The 17794-nt window shown below is 43.1% G+C and overlaps 1 protein-coding gene across 1 annotated transcript in view; it reads left to right on the top strand.

Moving 5' to 3' along the window:
• NT5DC3 (5'-nucleotidase domain containing 3) overlaps positions 1-17794 on the top strand; it is a 69635-nt gene that overhangs the window by 37937 nt on the left and 13904 nt on the right. Inside the window, exons 5-12 of the mRNA XM_010853463.1 lie at positions 3322-3412; positions 4384-4518; positions 6667-6727; positions 7471-7573; positions 7715-7816; positions 10472-10553; positions 11706-11792; positions 16827-16967. Of these exons, the coding sequence (XP_010851765.1) occupies positions 3322-3412; positions 4384-4518; positions 6667-6727; positions 7471-7573; positions 7715-7816; positions 10472-10553; positions 11706-11792; positions 16827-16967 (802 nt within the window). The remainder of the gene's footprint in view (positions 1-3321; positions 3413-4383; positions 4519-6666; positions 6728-7470; positions 7574-7714; positions 7817-10471; positions 10554-11705; positions 11793-16826; positions 16968-17794) is intronic.

Here is a 17794-nt window from a genome sequence, read left to right on the forward strand (position 1 = left end):
ACCCAGTCTGGACTCACTAATGGTGTAGTCCAGGGACAGATCTGGTTGCAGGTGTAGCCGGCTCCAGAGGCCCAAATGGTTGTTGTCAGTGCTCTTTCTGTCTCTTGACACTCCTCCTGTCTGGGTTTGCTCACAGCAGGCACCTCCACGTGGTGAACCCTGGCAGTACCAGGCTTCCACCCTCAGCTCCAGGTCAAGCAGAGAAAGGGAGTTATTCTTTCTAACAGTTTCAGCCAGTCTCAGAGGGAGTGGATGCCAGATTTGTGCAAATAGCAGATAAATACCTTTCCTCTGAGTTCTCCTTTTCACTGCTCTGCATCTGTGCAGGCTGGCATTCTTCCAGGATGCGGTTTTCCTTCCTTTCTGCTTCTTGAAATCTCACTCATCCTTCTGCATGGCTGACAGGTGGCAAGGCTTCTCCTCACCCTCTCAGCTTGACATGGTCTTTCTTTCCTCTCTTCTGGGCCACACCATCCTGTGGCTCCTAATTACCTTGTTCCTTCTTCTCCAGATAAATTGTCTATTATGTTAGAGGTATGGATTGGACTAGGTAGGAGGGGCCACTGAGGCATTTAAAGGGGAAGGAGTGCTCAGGTTGAGGTCCTGGGAAGATCGCTGGGGCCTCAGTGCTGAGAAGGGGGTGTGGCGGCTGAGGCAGCAGGGGTGCTCGTGTGGCTCTGGAGTCACACTTCCTGAGTGTGAACCCTACCCCTGCTGCTCTCTAAAATGGGCATGATTCCAACACCCACCTCAGGGCGGCTGGTTGTTTGGACTAGAGCAGGCTTGGAACATCATGTGCGCTAAGTTGCTTCAGTGATGTCTGACCCTTTGCGACCCTGTGCACTGTAGCCTACCAGACTCCTCTGTCCATGGGATTCTCCAGGCAAGGGTACTGGAGTAGGTTGCCATTTCCTCCTCCAGGGGATCTTCCTGACTCAGGAATCGAGCCTGTGTCTTTTACAGCTCCTGCATTGGCAGGCGAGTTCTTTCCCAGCGGCACCTGGGAAAATGTCCCTTTCCTCCTCTCAGCCCTCTGAAGGGATAATGAGTGAGCAGAAGGAGGGGAAGAGCGCTCACACCTCAGCCTCGCTCCCCTCTGAGCCCCGTGCCCTTGCGTCCCCCTCCACTGGGTGGCTTTCAGGTTGCATGTGGGCTGTGCACGTGAGCACTGCTGGGCCGAGGGGGAGACTGACTTCCCACCACAGGCCTGTTTAGCACCCACGTTTTAAGTCTCTTTAGGAATCTGGTGAAAAGCTAGGGTTGTTCCCACCGTAGCCATAGTGCGGAACCTGGATGGCGCTTCTCATGCACTGGGTGCCGTTCTCTTTATAGCAACTCATTTAATCTTCTCAGCAGCACCAGGAATTGGGTACTGGTTTTGCTGCTCATTTAAAAAATGACACTAAGACCCAAAGAGGTTAAATTACTTGTTCCTCGTCCAGGTAATCCCTTAGCAGTTGAGGGAGCTGGGATTTGAACCCAGGGCAGACTCGTTCAGATCTGTGCTCCTACCCTGTATTTCTCAGAAACACACGGGGTGTGTAAAGTAGTTTTCATTGTGACTTCAGCTCTGGTTTAGGCCACATGCAGGTGCAGTTGACTGTCCATCTGAGCCCGGCTCCAGCAGCTCTGTGTGTTGTGGGTACTGCCTGCAGCAGAATTCAGCTGAGTGTGGCCCACTGAGTTCAGTGCATCTTTTGAGCTGATACTTGGTTATGTGGACCTTAAAGCTGTGGTTTGTGTGGCCACATGCCTGGACATGTGTCCTGGAGGTGGCAGTGGCTGCTGAAGGACTGGAAGTGTCCTCGTGTGGGGAAGGAAAGGTAATTCACCCGGCAGAGTTCCTTTTCACTGTGTTGAGTCTCTTTCTAGGTGTTAGATCCTTTAGAGTGTGTACTGCTTACTGCTGCTGCTTTAGCCAGAGTGGTTTCCAGGGTCACTGTCTAGAAGAAGCTGGTGTGGTCCCGGTGTCTTATCTGATTTCTGGAGCAAAGATGGAAGGGAAGCACAGTGCTTTTTTGTTTTCAAAGGCCAGGAGTTGTTTCAAGTTAATCAAGATCGGACGCAAAACATCAGTGAATCTCCTTGGATATTTTAAAAAGTAAAACAAGAGTGGAGAATGGAGGAAAGAGGCCGAGATGATGTTTTCATTAAAGTTACATGTCAAATATAAATTATGTTTTATATGTACTTTAATATTGACCAGTGATTTTGTGTGATAAGCTGTATGAGTAACTGAAATTCGAGCTGAGTTATTTTTACACCGACTGTAGCACGGCCTGGTATTGCCGTCATTCATTCTGTGGTTTCCTCACCACTGGTGTCTGTTTCTCTGGTGCCTTCTCCTTAGAGAAGGGGGCGGGGAGCAGACGTTTCCCTTCACAGTGCTCTAGAGGCGATTCCAGGGGAGGACGTCTGAGACCATTAAGTTGCAGGTGAAAGCACCTGCTCGCAGCACAGGCGCCAGAGGCAGGGGTAGAATCTGGGCCACTCACGCCATAGTGTTTGTTCCCTCTGTTCGGATGAGCTGGATTCATTTACAGATTCTGGTGCAGCCCGCAGAAGCAGGCCGGTGGTGCATGTTACCTCTGCTTTTTACAGATGGGGAACCTGGCCCTCACTGTGATACAGCATTTGGGATCATTCCGTGCTAGAGCATCCCGTGCTGTAGATCATTCCGTGTCCAGCATCCTGACCGTGGGGGTTAGTCCGCCTGAGCCTGCTGCCTGACTCTGCGTCAGCACTGATCTTCTTAGGGTAGAGCGTCAGAGGGCAGGAGAGTGATGGGGACAGACCAGCCTCTCTCCCTAACGTAGTTAAAACATTAAAAAAAAACCCACCCGAAGCAAGTCATTAGGAGACCGTGTGCCTTGTTAAAGGAGACAGTGTGATGTGGTGGTTGCAGAGCCCAGGAGCCAGTCCTGACCCAGCACTTTCTACTTTGGTGACCTGGAGCAGGATCTGTGACCTTTCTGTGCTTTGGTGGCTTCTGCTGGAAATTGGGAAGAATAATAGTGCCTCACTCCTAAGACTGCTGAGAATGAAGTGACTGTGTGGAATTCACTTCTGGCATTCTGTGGGTACCATGTGGTGTCAGCTACTGTCTTTCCTGCTCTCATTTCCAGCAGAACAATAGTAGTAGTAATAGTAGCAGCACCATGCCTGTTATTTGTAGCAGTTACCAGTGGCACCACCTCCTGCTTCCTTGTGACAACAGCGTCTTGCACCTCAGTTGAAAAATTTCAGCAGTCACTGGAGGTCTGAATATCGCTGCTGTCTGTCTCTAATTGATGCTAACTGCCCTGCCTGTGATTTTCCCAGAGGCCTCAGTGTGGTCCCCGATGAGGAGGTCATTGAAATGTACGAGGGTTCCCACGTGCCTTTGGAACAGATGAGCGACTTTTATGGGAAGGTAATGAGAAATTATTTATTTAAAGTAACTTATCTTTTTCCTTTATGAAATGTGGCCTGGTAGCTTTAGGATCTTAAACTACTAGACTCTTTGCTCACAAGGACTCAAGAAGGCAATTGAGGTTGTGTTTTGAGAGACCCTCAATTTGAGATAGGTGAGTATGTTCGAGTCGCTCTGGGTTCTTTCATGGTTCTCCTTTCTCGACCCTTCCTCCCTACCTGCTGAAGGCTCTTTGCACCTTCCTTGTAGTCCTCCCCCATTTGCCACCACCTCCCCAGGCGTGTCCCCACTCTCTGGAGGAGTCACTGGGGTCATCACTGTAGCAGCTGCTGCCTCCCCTGAGATTAAGAGCAGGCAGCACACTGCTCTGTGCCTAAGGGAGGCCTCTGCCTTTCTAACTTTTGTGGTCCTCTTTGCCTTAGAATTTTTGCTTCTTGTCCTGTTAGATGCAGTCTCTTATTTGTGTTACCAAAATGTGTTACCAAAGGAAGATGCCTAGCCACCTGGTAAACTTAGTCTTATAAATCGCAAGTGTTCAGGGAAAGGCTCTTTTCCAAGCTCCCATGTGGGCTTTTGACGGGGTGGGAGTGGTGGTGCTCAAATTCAGGAGAGTTAGTGGCTTTTTGTGTCATTCACATGGGCAAAAATCAATTTACTGCCTTTCCTCTGTGTATGATGAAAGAGTGTGAGCTGAAAATTGGATGGAACCCAAAGGAGAACAGAAAGGGAAGGCTGGCTAGACTTTTGAGGGGAAGTCAGGGCATTTCCTTGGAAAGCCCATTTGCACTTAGAGTGAGACATCAGCTCTGCCATGAAGGACAAGAAACAGGGTGAACTTTTTTACTTTTTTATTAGAGTTTTTCTTTCCTTGTGGGGAGGGAGCCAGATGTTGATGACCAGGATCCCCCGGGTGGATGTAAAGTCTGCTGTGGTGTTGGCTCCCTTGCTAAAGCCTCCCTCCCTGTCTGCAGAGTTCCGGAAACACCATGAAGCAGTTCATGGACATCTTCTCCCTGCCCGAGATGACCCTGCTGTCCTGTGTGAACGAGTACTTTCTGAAGAACAACATCGATTATGAACCTGTGCACCTGTACAAAGACGTCAAGGTTGTGTGGACATGGGGGGGTCACCATGCTGCACCTCTTCCAGCTCCTCAGAAGTAATAGAATCTCTGGCTTCCATTGTCAGCTGGGTGTTTGAGATCGTCCTTTGTCTCGAATCTCTTTTATTTGCCATTTAACCTTGGAAATCCTAAGAAAGGGGTTAGGAGAATTAGAAATGAGTCAAATTGTTTGTTAAAAAAGAGGGTCCTTGTTACCTAGATTTCTGTGTGCATATACATACCCACATCATTTAAATAATTTTGTATTTATGTATTTTAATTTATGTTCACATTTACCTGTGTTTATAGATGCATTCTTTAAGCTGTCTGAGCTTTTTTTAGTACTTAAAAATGTGTTTATATATTGCTTATTTAATATATATTTTTAATGCATATTTCTAAGTATCTTTGTATATATAAAATTTAAATATCTGTATTTTTAAAAGGGGCTTCCCAGGTGGTGGACTGATAAAAAATCCACCTGCCAACACAGGAGGCTCAAGATTTGAGGGTTAAATCCCTGGGTCAGGACAATCCCCTGGAGAATGAAATGGCAACCTGCTCCGGTATTCTTGCCTGGAAAATGCCATGGACAGACGTGCCCATGGAAACCTGCTCCGGTATTCTTGCCTGGAAAATGCCATGGACAGACTTGTGGGCTACAGTCCATGGGGTCCCAAAGAGTCGGACGTGACTGAGTGACTGAGCATGCAGACTTTTAGAAGATCTGTATATACATACTACAGTGTTTTTATTATGTGTTCATGGGTAGGTTTAAATATTGACTGCCTCAAATCATGGGTTTTAGAAAATACAGGGTGAATTACAGTTTCTCAATACCAGTTTGGTATTGTTTTAGCTAAATTTAAATATTTAATTTCCATTCTCTGTTTAGGCTCACACAGATACTTTATCTTTAAGAAGTTTTAAGAATTACTGGAGTTATGTAACGCTTAGCATTCATGAGGAAAGTTGTTTACTACAAAGTTCAGTTTTTACTATGAAGTGTTAACTACCTCTACATTTGTGTATTCAGGCACTATGTTCTGTGTTCAGGTACTGTGTTCCAGGCAGTATTTTTCTGAATGCTATATGCCTATTAATTAATCAAATCCTTACAAGAATGCCATGAGATATCATCGCCTTCATTTTACAGATAGAGAAATTGAGGCACAGAAAGGCTGAGTAAGTCGCCCAAGGACATCCAGTTAGTAAGTAGCAGAGCCTGGATTTCAGGCCAGGAAGCTGCACTTCGGCTTGCTCTTAACCACTGCCTTCTGCCGATGTGCCGTTGAAACAGGCCTCTACCGGAAGGTAATTGAGGTTGAGTTTACAATCAGGAGATGCTTGTTCCTGACAGTAAGCACCTATCAGTTTTCCAAGGTTTTGTGGTTGTTGTTTAGTCACTAAGTCATGTCTGACTCTTTTGCAACCTCATGAGTTGTAGCCCACCAGGCTCCTCTCTCCATGGGATTTCTTATGGCCCAGTTTTTCCTGCAGCCCAGTCCTCTGCTACAGGCTCCAGAAAGTTTCGATGTGCTTCCAGGAATGCCCACCTATGTAGTAGACCTGCTCAGAGCCCCCCTGAGAGCAGGGCTGTGCTTTGACACGTGCCAGGCATCAGGCTGCCGCTCTGCCAGGCTCTTCCTTGTGTCTGCCTGCTGGATCAAAGCTCTGCCTGCGTTCTGAGCTCCTTGACAGCTCCTTGCCTTTTGGTAGCACTGAAGAGAGGAGGATCCTATCCGACTGGTCTCTGCCTCTTTTTTTAGGGCACAGAATCTGTTGTTGGGGTCCAGAGAAGGGTGCAAAGAGGAAAGCAGCAGTCCTTCCCTTTGTCGGGTGACCTGAAATTACCTGGTCCTCATTCGGCATATAAATGACTGTTCATCCTGTGGGACTTCATTCAGAATTGTTCACATAAATTGCCTCCTCCAAGTGACTCTTTCGAAAATTGCACTGGAACCTGCTGCTATCACCATGGAAACTTAAGTTTCTTCCTGCCCATGATAAATGGACCAGAATGTAGATTTCATTTAGTGCCTTGGTTGCCAGGCTCTGCAGACAGACATTATCCTACATGACCTTTCGCTTGTCCTCTCACTCAGACTATCCTAGTTATACTCAGACCGATTAAAAACCTATCTTTTGACAGGATTCAATTCGGGACGTGCACACCAAAGGAATCATGTACAGAGCAATTGAAGCAGATATTGGTATGTACCAGATGTTATGTACATAACAAAAGATCAGCATTTCCTTTTGTTGTATAATTTTGTAGGCATATCACTCCAGGTGCTGAGCAGGGTCTGTAGCTCTTCTTTAAAAAAGAAAAAAATTTATTTTTGGCTATGCTGGGTCTTCATTGCTGTGTTCAGTCTTTCTCTAGCTGTGGCGAGTGGAGGCTACTCTGGTTGGGGTTCGACGGCTTCTCATTGCAGCGTCTTCTTGTTGTGGAGCAAGGGCTGTAAAGCACCCAAGATTCAGTGTGGCTCACGGGCTCTAGAGCGCAGGCTCAGTAGTTGTAGCACATGGGCTGAGTTGCTCTGTGGCATGGGGGATTTTAGCTCCCAGACCAGGGATCGAACCTGTGTCTCCTGCGTTGGCCGGCAGATTCCTAACCACTGGACCACCAGGGAAGCCCCCGAAGTACCTCTTCTGCGTGCAGTGCAGGGACCTTGCCTCCTTGCACCTCACATGTCTCCCTCCCCTTTGTCTCAGAAGTTGACATAATCCTGACTCTAGAGGAGCAGGCAGTGACAGCCACTTAAGTTTTTCCCACTTAGACTGAAGAGGCAAGGTCTTGGTTACTGATTCACTGGGCACCAGTATACCGACTTGAACCAGGCTTCTTGAAGGCCCCAGACGGTGCTGGATCCATCTGCCCCCCTTAGGAAGTGCTTGCAGATTGGCTGACTTCACCCTGAAACCCTGTGTGCATTTTCCTCTTGCTCTTTAGAAAAGTACATCTGCTACGCTGAGCAGACCCGTGCGGTGTTGGCCAAGCTGGCTGATCATGGCAAGAAGATGTTTCTTATCACCAACAGCCCCAGTAGCTTTGTGTAAGTTCTGTGTTTCCTGCCTAGTTTCTGGCTCACTTCCGATGTTCTGTGTATTTAAATAGTGGAAAATTTGAAAGAAAAAATCGCAAGAATAGTTAATCCCTTCAATGTTAGGCTAACCTGGCTGCCATGTTGTTCTAGGGACAAAGGGATGAGGTATATTGTTGGAAAAGACTGGAGGGACCTGTTTGATGTGGTCATTGTTCAGGCTGAGAAGCCCAACTTCTTTAACGATAAGCGGCGGTAAGTGTCTGTCTTTTTAGAGACCAGATTTTATTCATCTGATGCTCTGAATACTGAACTGTGTCTTGGTGATATTGTGATAATGTGTCTTGGTGAAATACAATTGGAAAGTCACAAGCATCTGACATTATAGCTTTTGATACTTAACAAACCTCCTAACAAGTAATTGGAATAAAGGTAGGATGAGTATGTACATAGCAGATAGCTTATTATTGAAACAGTTCTCGATTTAACTCAGGCTAGTCAGTCCTATGAGTCAGTCTTTAAGAAAATGATGGACAGCAGTTAGAATCCAAACATAACATCACATAGTAAATTAGATCTCTCTCTGTGGATGCATTGTGAAGTGTAACAAAATAGCAACAACAAACCACCTGGTGAGTAGCTCCTTAAATAGAACTCTAAATGGTGCACTAAGTGTCCTTAGATTTTGCAAAACTTCTCTGCAACACAGGTTTTGCATCAAATGGAGTAAATCTCTACCCAGACTTAGATAAAGACTTTCTGCCATGGTAGCTTTGGGAAATAGAGGCATGGGAGTTTGGGTTGCACTCTTAGCATTTAGTGGTGGGTGGGGTGAGGGTAGGGTCAAGTGTTCTAAAATGTCTTTTTAACATCCTGGACTGAGCTGTTCACCAAGAGTGTATTAGTCGCTCAGTTGTGTCCAGCTCTTTGTGACGCATGGACTGTAGCTCAGTCTGCCACGATCCTCTGTCCATGGAGTTTTCCAGGCAAGAATACTGGAGTGCGTAGCCATCCCCTTCGCCTAGGGATCTTCCAAGTCAGAAACAAACATAGGTCTCCCACATTGCAGGCAGATTCTCCACCATCTGAGCCACCAGGGAAGTCATCGTCCCCAAATGTCAGTGGCATTGCGAGGTACTGCACTGGGATTATAAGAATGATTCATATTTTTGTAGTAATGGCCCACATTTGAAACACTTTTACCTACATTTCTCTGTCCTGCAATAGGTAACCATGCAGTCTTCCCTGCTCTGCTAGGTGATTTATTTTTTAACAGTAACACTATATCCATGATGGGATGTGTCTTTTTCTTTTTTCTGTTTTCAAGATCTTTTTGATGTGGACCATTTTGAAGATCTTTTTTGAATTTGTATTGCTTCTGTTTTATGTTTTGGTTTTTGGCTGCAAGGCACGTGGGAACTTAGTTTCCTGAGCAGGGCTCGAACCTGTACCCTCTTCATCGGAAGGCAAAAATCTCAACCACTGGACTGCCAGGGAAGTTCCTATGCTAGGTGATTTAAAGCTTGATAATTCGGTGTCCTGTAGTCAGTGTTGAGTGGATTAAATTCCTCTTGTGATGCTAAATTCCAGTTTCCTGAGTGTCACAGTGACTCCTGGAAGAAAAGGCAAAACCAGGAACCATGTGCAGAGACTGAGAATTTAAGAGAATGTTCAATCTGTATGTTTTAGAGTTAGATGTAGATGTGCCTGTAGCTGTAATCACTGCCTGGCTGCTTGGTCACTGATAAAATGCTCTCTGGCCTTTTCTTTTTGGATCTCAGGGAGGTGGTCAGGGGAAGGACCTCATCTCCCCTTTCACCATGGACCTCCCTCCTGTGTCATGTTTATGCACAGTGGCAGGATGATGTCTTAGATTATTAGATTTTCCCTGGAGGAACCCAGCACGGCTCACTCACTCTCACTCTAGATGTCTGGATTAAAAATCCTCTCCCTGTATTCATCCTTCTGTTATTTATGATGATGAAGGTGAAGGAACATCCATATGAGAGGATAGTATGAAGTCATTAAAAATGAGGTTTTTTTTTTTTAAAGGCAGTGAACATATCTCCTGACTGTAAAAAATGATATATGAATCACATGGGAAATTGCTCACAGCCTTGGAGAAGAGAAGATACATAGCAGTATCCAGAAATGATCCTCATTTTATATTCATAAAAAAGAGAAAGATACATAAAGACCAAAAGATATGGACTGAACTCATGTGTTTCTACCTGGGTACTGGAATTATGGATGATTTTCTTTTTCTTTATTGTATTTGTCTACATTTTCCAGATGTTTTTTGTAGTGAGTTTATATTTTTCTCACCAGAAAAGCAGTTCAAATAAGTATTACCTAAATAAAGAAAAAGGACAAATAAACCTTGTGTTTTTTTTGGAGTAGCACACCCAGGTTGAGGAATGAGGCCTTTGTTCTGTTTTTCCTATTTTCCATCATAAAATAATATGCCCGATTCTCTGATGTGTCTTGTATCTAGACTGGCTGCATTTCAAATGCAAAGCTGGATGAATGTAATAAGCAGTATTTCTATAAGCTTTATTTTTGGTAAAATGTTGTCTGCATGGTTGAATAAGGTTGGAAAATCTGGGTTAAAGAAAGTTTCTTTGTAGGAGGGCTTTTCAGAACCACCAGTAACTTTTAAAGAGGGACATGTCTAGGGCACAGTGTTTTCCAGATTCATCTGACTCTGGCGTTAGTTTTTCACTAGCCCTTTCTGGGTCCCGTGGTCTGCAGCATGGGATGTTTTGCACCAGGCTGGGGAACGTGGTGGTGGGGTTTGGTTTGGGTTGTGGGGCTCGTTTCTCTCTCCGGGGAGTAACCGTGGAGTCTTTCATCCAGCACACAGCCTGCACTGCCACCACACATGGTAACGTTTCCTGTTTCTGTTGTTAGACCTTTCCGAAAGGTGAATGAGAAAGGTGTCTTACTCTGGGATAAGATCTACAAACTGCAGAAAGGCCAGATTTACAAGCAGGTATCTCGTGACCCGTCTGTCCTCTTAGTCGCTGTGCTTTGTGATCAGTTATAAGGATGTCACAGCTGGCATTCACTGAGGCTCACGTAGTCGGCACAGTCCTGGGGGCTCTGCTTGAATTGACTGTTTGTAACTTGGTGGCAAAATTTAAGCTTAAGTCAATGTATTTTCAATGTGCTCTGTGTGAATTAACTCAGAATTGAGCAGCTTTTAAAAAAATATATTTTTAAGCATTTTTTCTGTAGGATATAAAATTTAGAATGCCAGTAGTAAAATAGAAGTTTCTCTTTAAGAAGTGTTTAATCACATGGCGTTTTGCCCCAATTAGTAATTATTTCCTGATGAACTGTGTTTCAGGTACAGTTTTGATATATTTTGGTTTCACATAAAGCTCTCCCATGTCGAGTAAATGATTGAATCGCTGTCCATTTTTGTGTTACTGAAATTAGTTTTTAAAATTTTATCCTTTAAACATTTTATATTTGTATAATATTTATAACATAAAATTACAGAAGAGCATGATATAGTTTTTTTTGAACTGTGTAGTACATTCCTTGTATTATATACTGTCCAACTGGCTTATACCTGTTGTATATGTAACAGACTGATGGATTTGGCACTAAGTATATTTTCTAGGCCTGAAAGATTAGCTTGGATACAGCCATTCCCCATCTAGGAAGCTAGGGGAAGAAAATGATTAAGATGTAGCTAGCTGAAGAAAACTATTAAGAGGTAGCTAAAGCTTTGCTAAAGAATGTTTATCATGATGTTACTTACAAAATAGGTAGGAAGGTAAATGTCTAGTATCAGATAATTGATGAAACGAATCATGGGTGGGTCTCAGCTGCTGAAATTACATGGCAGGCGAATACTTATTGACATGGTCAATAAATTACAGAATATTAAATGTAAAAAAAAGATCCTTAAGAAGGTATACAATATGAATCCCTCCTGAAAAGTGCATTTGACTTAGAAGAAAGGGCTCAAAGATTTCACATAAATGTTTTTTATCTTAATATTTCGATACTTAAACTGTAAAAGCAAAAATATTTTAAGTTTAAAAAAAAAGTAGATATCTTGGGCCATGGGGTGTACAGGCCTTTTATCTGTCATATAATGCAATATAACACCCGTATTTTTCTGTTATTGCAGGGCAATTTATATGAATTTTTGAAGCTTACTGGATGGAGGGGCTCCAAAGTGTTGTATTTTGGTGACCACATATATAGTGACCTGGCGGTGAGAAATCTTATTTCCTATTTCTTTGTTGGGTACAGTGTTAGGCCCACTTATTGAGGAGTTTATTTATTATTTAAGACTATTTTCATGCTTTCATAAAAGTGAGGACTGGGCCACATTTCTTGCTGCTTTTTCTTTAATTTCTCATATTTTACCAAACCAAATGAATCAGAGTCATGAAGTAGAGGAATTTTGGGGAAATGATGGAAATTAACAATTTACTCAGGTTATCAGAAAAAAATCTTTACTCAGAAAAAAGTCTTTCCATTTAAAAAGGTCGGAAATAAATGACAGTGTTTTTTCCTTTTCCTTTCTTTATTAAGCATCAGAAACATACAAATGGTCTGTAAAAGCTTGTAAACATCAGTCTGGGTTTCTTTTGTCTGATAGCATTTTGAAAGAGTACAAAATGTAAAAAGTACAATAGCTATTTCTAGGAAATGGCTAGTAGGTGAAAATGAGGCTTTCATGCCCTTTGGAATGACTGGAGTGTCTCAGGACTTGAATTATGACTTAATTTATAATTGGCACAGGAGTGAGTGAGTCACACTTATTACCACCCTTGGTTCCTTGTGGAATGAATATATATATATATATATTTATATATAAATAAAATTCATTTATACGAAGAGTGAAATACGTGACTGTATACAAAAGTGCTTAGTAAAGTAGAAACCTAAAGTGCTCCTGTCAGGATGCTGGCACTCCCAGGATGTCCGACCAAGTGCCATGGCGTCCCAAGACATAGCTCTTGCTGTGTGGTCTGTGGGCCTTGAGGAGATAACTGTGACCCTGGAGGCATGTGGGTGCTTGGCCCCGTGAGGTCCCCCGCACAGAGACAGGTCCTAGTGCCGTGCGAAGCTTCACACTGCAGTTGTTTGTCCAGTGTTGTCCCCGTGACATTGGCATCACCCGGGAACTTGCTCAAACTGCACATTCTTGGCCTCACCCCGGACTTACTGAGTTACAAAGAAGCTCTGGGGTTGGGGCCCAGCCATCAGTGTTGTTCTCAGCTTTCCACGCTAAAACTTGATGTCACAGTGTTGCTGGCCTCATGGAATGAGTTGTTTCGTCTTCCTCAGTTTTTGGAAGAGTTTGAGAAGGATTGGTGTTCATTCTTTTATGTTTAATAGTGAAGCCATCCAGTTCTGGACTTTTCACTGTTGGAAGGTTTTTGATTCCTGATTCAGTCTTCTTCCTAGTAAGAGGTCTGTTCAGATCTACCAATTCTTCATGATTCAGTCTTGGTAGGTTGTGTGTTTCTAGGGATTTGTCCATTTCATCTAGATTATTCAAGTTGTTGGCATACAGTAGTTTACAGTCCTCTTTTATAATCTTTTTTTTTAATCTGTAGAATTGGTGGTAATGTCAGCACTTACATTTCTGATTTTAGTAATTTGAGTCTTCTTGTTTTCTTATCAAACTTGATGGTTTTTCAATTTTGTTGAATTTTTTTTTGAAAAACCAATTCTTAGTTTTATTGATTTTTCTGTTTTTTTTTATATTCTCTATTTTATTTATTTCTGCTCCGATCTTTACCATTTCTTTTTGTGCGGCTAGCTTTCAGTTTAGTTTGTTCTTTTTCTAGTTCTTTTAGGTTTAAAGTTAAGTTGTTGTTTTGAGATCTTTGTTTTTCAATCTAAATAGCTAGAGGTGTTAATTTTCATTTTAGTTTTGCTTTTTTTGTATCCCATAAACTTGGGTATGTTGTGTTTGCATTTTAACTTGTCCCAAGTTTTCTAATTTTCCGTGTGATTTCTCTTTTGACCCATTGGTTGTTGAAGAGTGTGTCTTTTAATTTCCACATATTTCTGAATTTTTCAGTTTCTCCTTTTGCTATTGATGTCTAGTTTCATTCTTAGTGATAAGAAAAGATACTTCATATGATTTCAGTCTTCTAAAATTAATCAAGACTTGTTTTGTGGCCTAAAATACAGCTGCTGCTGGAGAATGCTCCATGTGCATTTGAGAAAAATATTGTATTCTACTTTTGTTGGGTGGAGTGTTCTAATTGATCTGTGGTGGTGTTCAGGTCCTGTATTTCTTGTTCTTCTGTCTCCTATTTTTATCCATTATAGAAAGTGGGCTACTGATGTTTCCTATTATTATTGTAAAGCTGTCTCTTGTTCCCTTCAGTTCTGTTAATGTTCGCGTCATATATTTTGGACCTCTGATGTTTGGTTCATATGTGCTTTTAATTGTTATATATTTTTGGTGAATTGATCCTTTTAACATGATGTAATGTCATTCTTTGTGTCTTGTAACTATTTTTGACCCAAAGTCTGTTTTGCCTGATACTAGGATAGCCACTTTTGTTTTGGTTACAATTTGTGTGGAATGTCTTTTTTAGTCTTTTCACTTTCAACTCTGTGTGTTCTTAGATCTAAAATAAATTGTCTTGTAGACAGCATATATTTGGATCCATCCTGGAGTGATCAGACCAGAATTGATTAATGTGTCAGAGATTATGTGGGCAATGAATATTACCCGTCAAAGGAATCCCTTGAGAATGTAGATGCTTCCAATGTTGCTGCAGTTTCTCAAAATAAATTTAGATGCCCCCTTTGGGATATATTTGAGAGCCAGCTTGAGGCACTGGAGAAAATTAATTTCATTATCATTAATTCATTGTCATGTACTTTAGTCTTAGGAGTGTTCCAGTTGACTTTTTACCTATTGTCAGAAATAAGATCCATCTTGAAAAGTTTGCCACCACTGGGAATATTTAGAAAACTGTGCTGTATGTAGGGTTTCATATATTTTAGGAGAAAGAGAATTATTGAAAGATTTAAAGAAATTCAACCATGGAAGAAGATAGGCATCCTTAGGACTTGTAGAGCAGGGATTCTAGCTTTAGGGGAGTAACCAGAGTGAATTTTCAAAATAGTAAACTATATACCACTTCTGTCCTTAAAAGCGCTCTCCTTAGAAGTATCCCTTTCTCCCTTAGAGTAAACGCCTGGCTTCCTGCAGTTGCTGTGCTCAAGCTCTGTCTCCTCAACCTCTCCTCCCCTCTGAAGGCACCTCCTGCCTCTGCCCTCTCTCCTTCTCTGCCCTAGGTTCCTTGCCTTGCTGTTTCTTAGCACACCCTGCTCCCAGCATGTTCCTGCCCCGGGATCTTTGCACTTGACCTTTTTCCAGCCAGAATTTTTCTCTTCCCATACATTTACCTACTTTTACTGCTTGAATGTCCCTTTGTTAGCCTGGCCTTCTTACTCTCTATAAAATGGTAACTCCTTATTTTGCTTGATTTTTGTCCATTGTGTTTCTTACCACCTGCCATTGTGTATTGGCTTGCTTATTTTTTTTTGGTCCGTATTTCCCATGAGAGCAGAGGTTTGTTATTTTTGTTCACTATTTTATTCTCAGTTTCTAGCACAGGGCCTGGCAAACAGTAGTATTTAATAAATGTTTGTCAAATGAGAAAATGAACAGCCATTCAGTATGGTGATTGTATATCTTAAATTTGCCAGGATATAACTTATATGAAAGAGATGGGAATACCAGACCACCTGACCTGCCTCTTGAGAAACCTGTATGCAGGTCAGGAAGCAACAGTTAGAACTGGACATGGAATAACAGACTGGTTCCAAATAGGAAAAGGAGTACATCAAGGCTGTATATTGTCACCCTGCTTATTTAACTTATATGCAGAGTACATCATGAGAAACTCTGGGCTGGAAGAAGCACAAGCTGGAATCAAGATTGCCAGGAGAAATATCAATAACCTCAGATATGCAGATGACACCACCCTTATGGCAGAAAGTGAAGAGGAACTAAAGAGCCTCTTGATGGAAGTGAAAGAAGAGAGTGAAAAAGTTGGCTTAAAGCTCAACATTCAGAAAACGAAGATCATGGTATCCAGTCCCATCACTTCATGGGAAATAGATGGGGAAACAATGGAAACAGTGGCTGACTTTATTTTTTTGGGCTCCAAAATCACTGCAGATGGTGATTGCAGCCATGAAATTAAAAGACGCTTACTCCTTGGAAGGAAAGTTATGACCAACCTAGACAGCATATTAAAAAGCAGAGACATTACTTTGCCAACAAAGGTCTGTCTAGTCAAGGCTATGGTTTTTCCAGTAGTCATGTATGGATGTGAGAGTTGGACTGTGAAGAAGGCTGAGTGCCGAAGAATTGATGCTTTTGAACTGTGGTGTTGGAGAAGACTCTTGAGAGTCCCTTGGACTGCAAGGAGATCCAACCAGTCCATTCTAAAGGAGATCAGTCCTGGGTGTTCTTTGGAAGGACTTATGCTAAAGCTGAAACTCCAGTACTTTGGCCACCTCATGCGAAGAGTTGACTCATTGGAAAAGACTCTGATGCTGGGAGGGATTGGGGGCAGGAGGAGAAGGGGACGACAGAGGATGAGATGGCTGGATGGCATCACCGACTCGATGGACAGGAGTTTGGGTGAACTTTGGGAGTTGGTGATGGACAGGGAGGCCTGGCGTGCTGCAATTCATGAGGTTGCGAAGAGTTGGACACGACTGAGCTACTGAACTGAACTGAACTTATATCAGATATTCTGGCTTATTGTCATATCACAGGAGTACAATATTTGGGATGAAGATACGATCATGTATGTTGGTTGGTCCTGAATGATCATTCCAAGTCTGAAATTTTTCATAACCCAGGAGGCTTGGCATGCCATGGATGTTCCCCAGCCTTCTGTGGGTGGATTGAATAAAAACCTTCAGAAGCATTTCAATTTACCCTCCTTCTGCCCCTGACCTAATTGTTGTTTTAGAGACCGTGGTTAACGATTCAAGATTCTGTGTTTCTGTGGGGGCTGTGACTCAAGCAATTATTTCTGGAACAGAAACTTTCTTTGGAGGGGGGTGGGGAATGGCCAAAGCCTGGGGCAAAATTGGCTTTAATTAAGTGTAATTCATTGAGTTCAGCTTGGTTAATGACCAACCATTACAATTAAAATTAATTCAGTGAATGCCTGTTGTGTCTGGGAAAGGTAATGAAATGGTTTCAATTCTGTTGTGATGACTGTTGACTTTTTGTGATCTTTGCAATCAGGACTTGACCCTGAAGCATGGCTGGCGAACGGGTGCGATTATCCCCGAATTAAGATCCGAGCTCAAAACCATGAACACGGAGCTGTACATTCAAACTGTGGCCTGGCTACAGACCCTGACCGGGTTATTGGAGCAGATGCAGGTTTGGAATTCTTTTTCTCTTCTACTTTTTCTTTCTTTCTTTTTTTTTTAAGAATTATTTATTTGTTTTTGGCTCTGCTCCGTCTTCATTGCTACGTGCGGAATTTCTCTCGTTGTGGTGCACAGGCTTCTCATTGCGGTGGCTTTTCTTGTTGTGGAGCACAGGCTCTAGAATGCACAGGCTCAGTATAACTGTGGCACATGGGCCTAGTTCCTCCTCAGCATGTGGGATTTTCCTGGACCAGGGATTGAACCTGTGTCCCCTGCAGCGGCAGGTGGATTCTTAACCACTGGGCCGCCAGGGAAATCCTCCCCTACTATTTTCTTTAAGCCTGAGGTTAGTCCACTGATCAGAGTTATTTCAGATATGTTTCTGTTCAATTGTAGTCCTAAAGTATGAGGCAGAAGCTATCCTGCAGAATAACCACTGGGGTGATTTTGCCCCTGAAAGAATCTTGCCACTTTCCCTAAAGAGAATTTTAAAAATGACTGCCAAAGCCATTTGGAGAAAGTTTTGTGGGGCCCATGTGGGGAATTCCAGAGTCCTTACTTCTCCACCCAAGCCCCACTGGGAGATATTCTGTGGGTAGTGGGATTCGAGAACCTCTGCCTAGTGTTTGGGTCCAGTCCTCCTGCTGCCTTTTGCCTGCTGTGGGACTTCTCCTTTCTGGGCCTCAGTTTCCCCATCTGTGAAAGGGAATGAACACTTCAGGCCGGACACCACAGCTTGCTGGGAAGAGTCTCAGAGCAAGAATCGAGATCTCTGCCTGCAGCTTCCATCTGACTTTGAAGCAGTTTGCTGGCTCACTGGAGTTCAGTGGTGGTTTT

Source organism: Bison bison, unplaced genomic scaffold, assembly GCF_000754665.1.
Source record: "Bison bison bison isolate TAMUID 2011002044 unplaced genomic scaffold, Bison_UMD1.0 scf7180017864327, whole genome shotgun sequence".
NCBI lineage: Eukaryota > Metazoa > Chordata > Mammalia > Artiodactyla > Bovidae > Bison > Bison bison.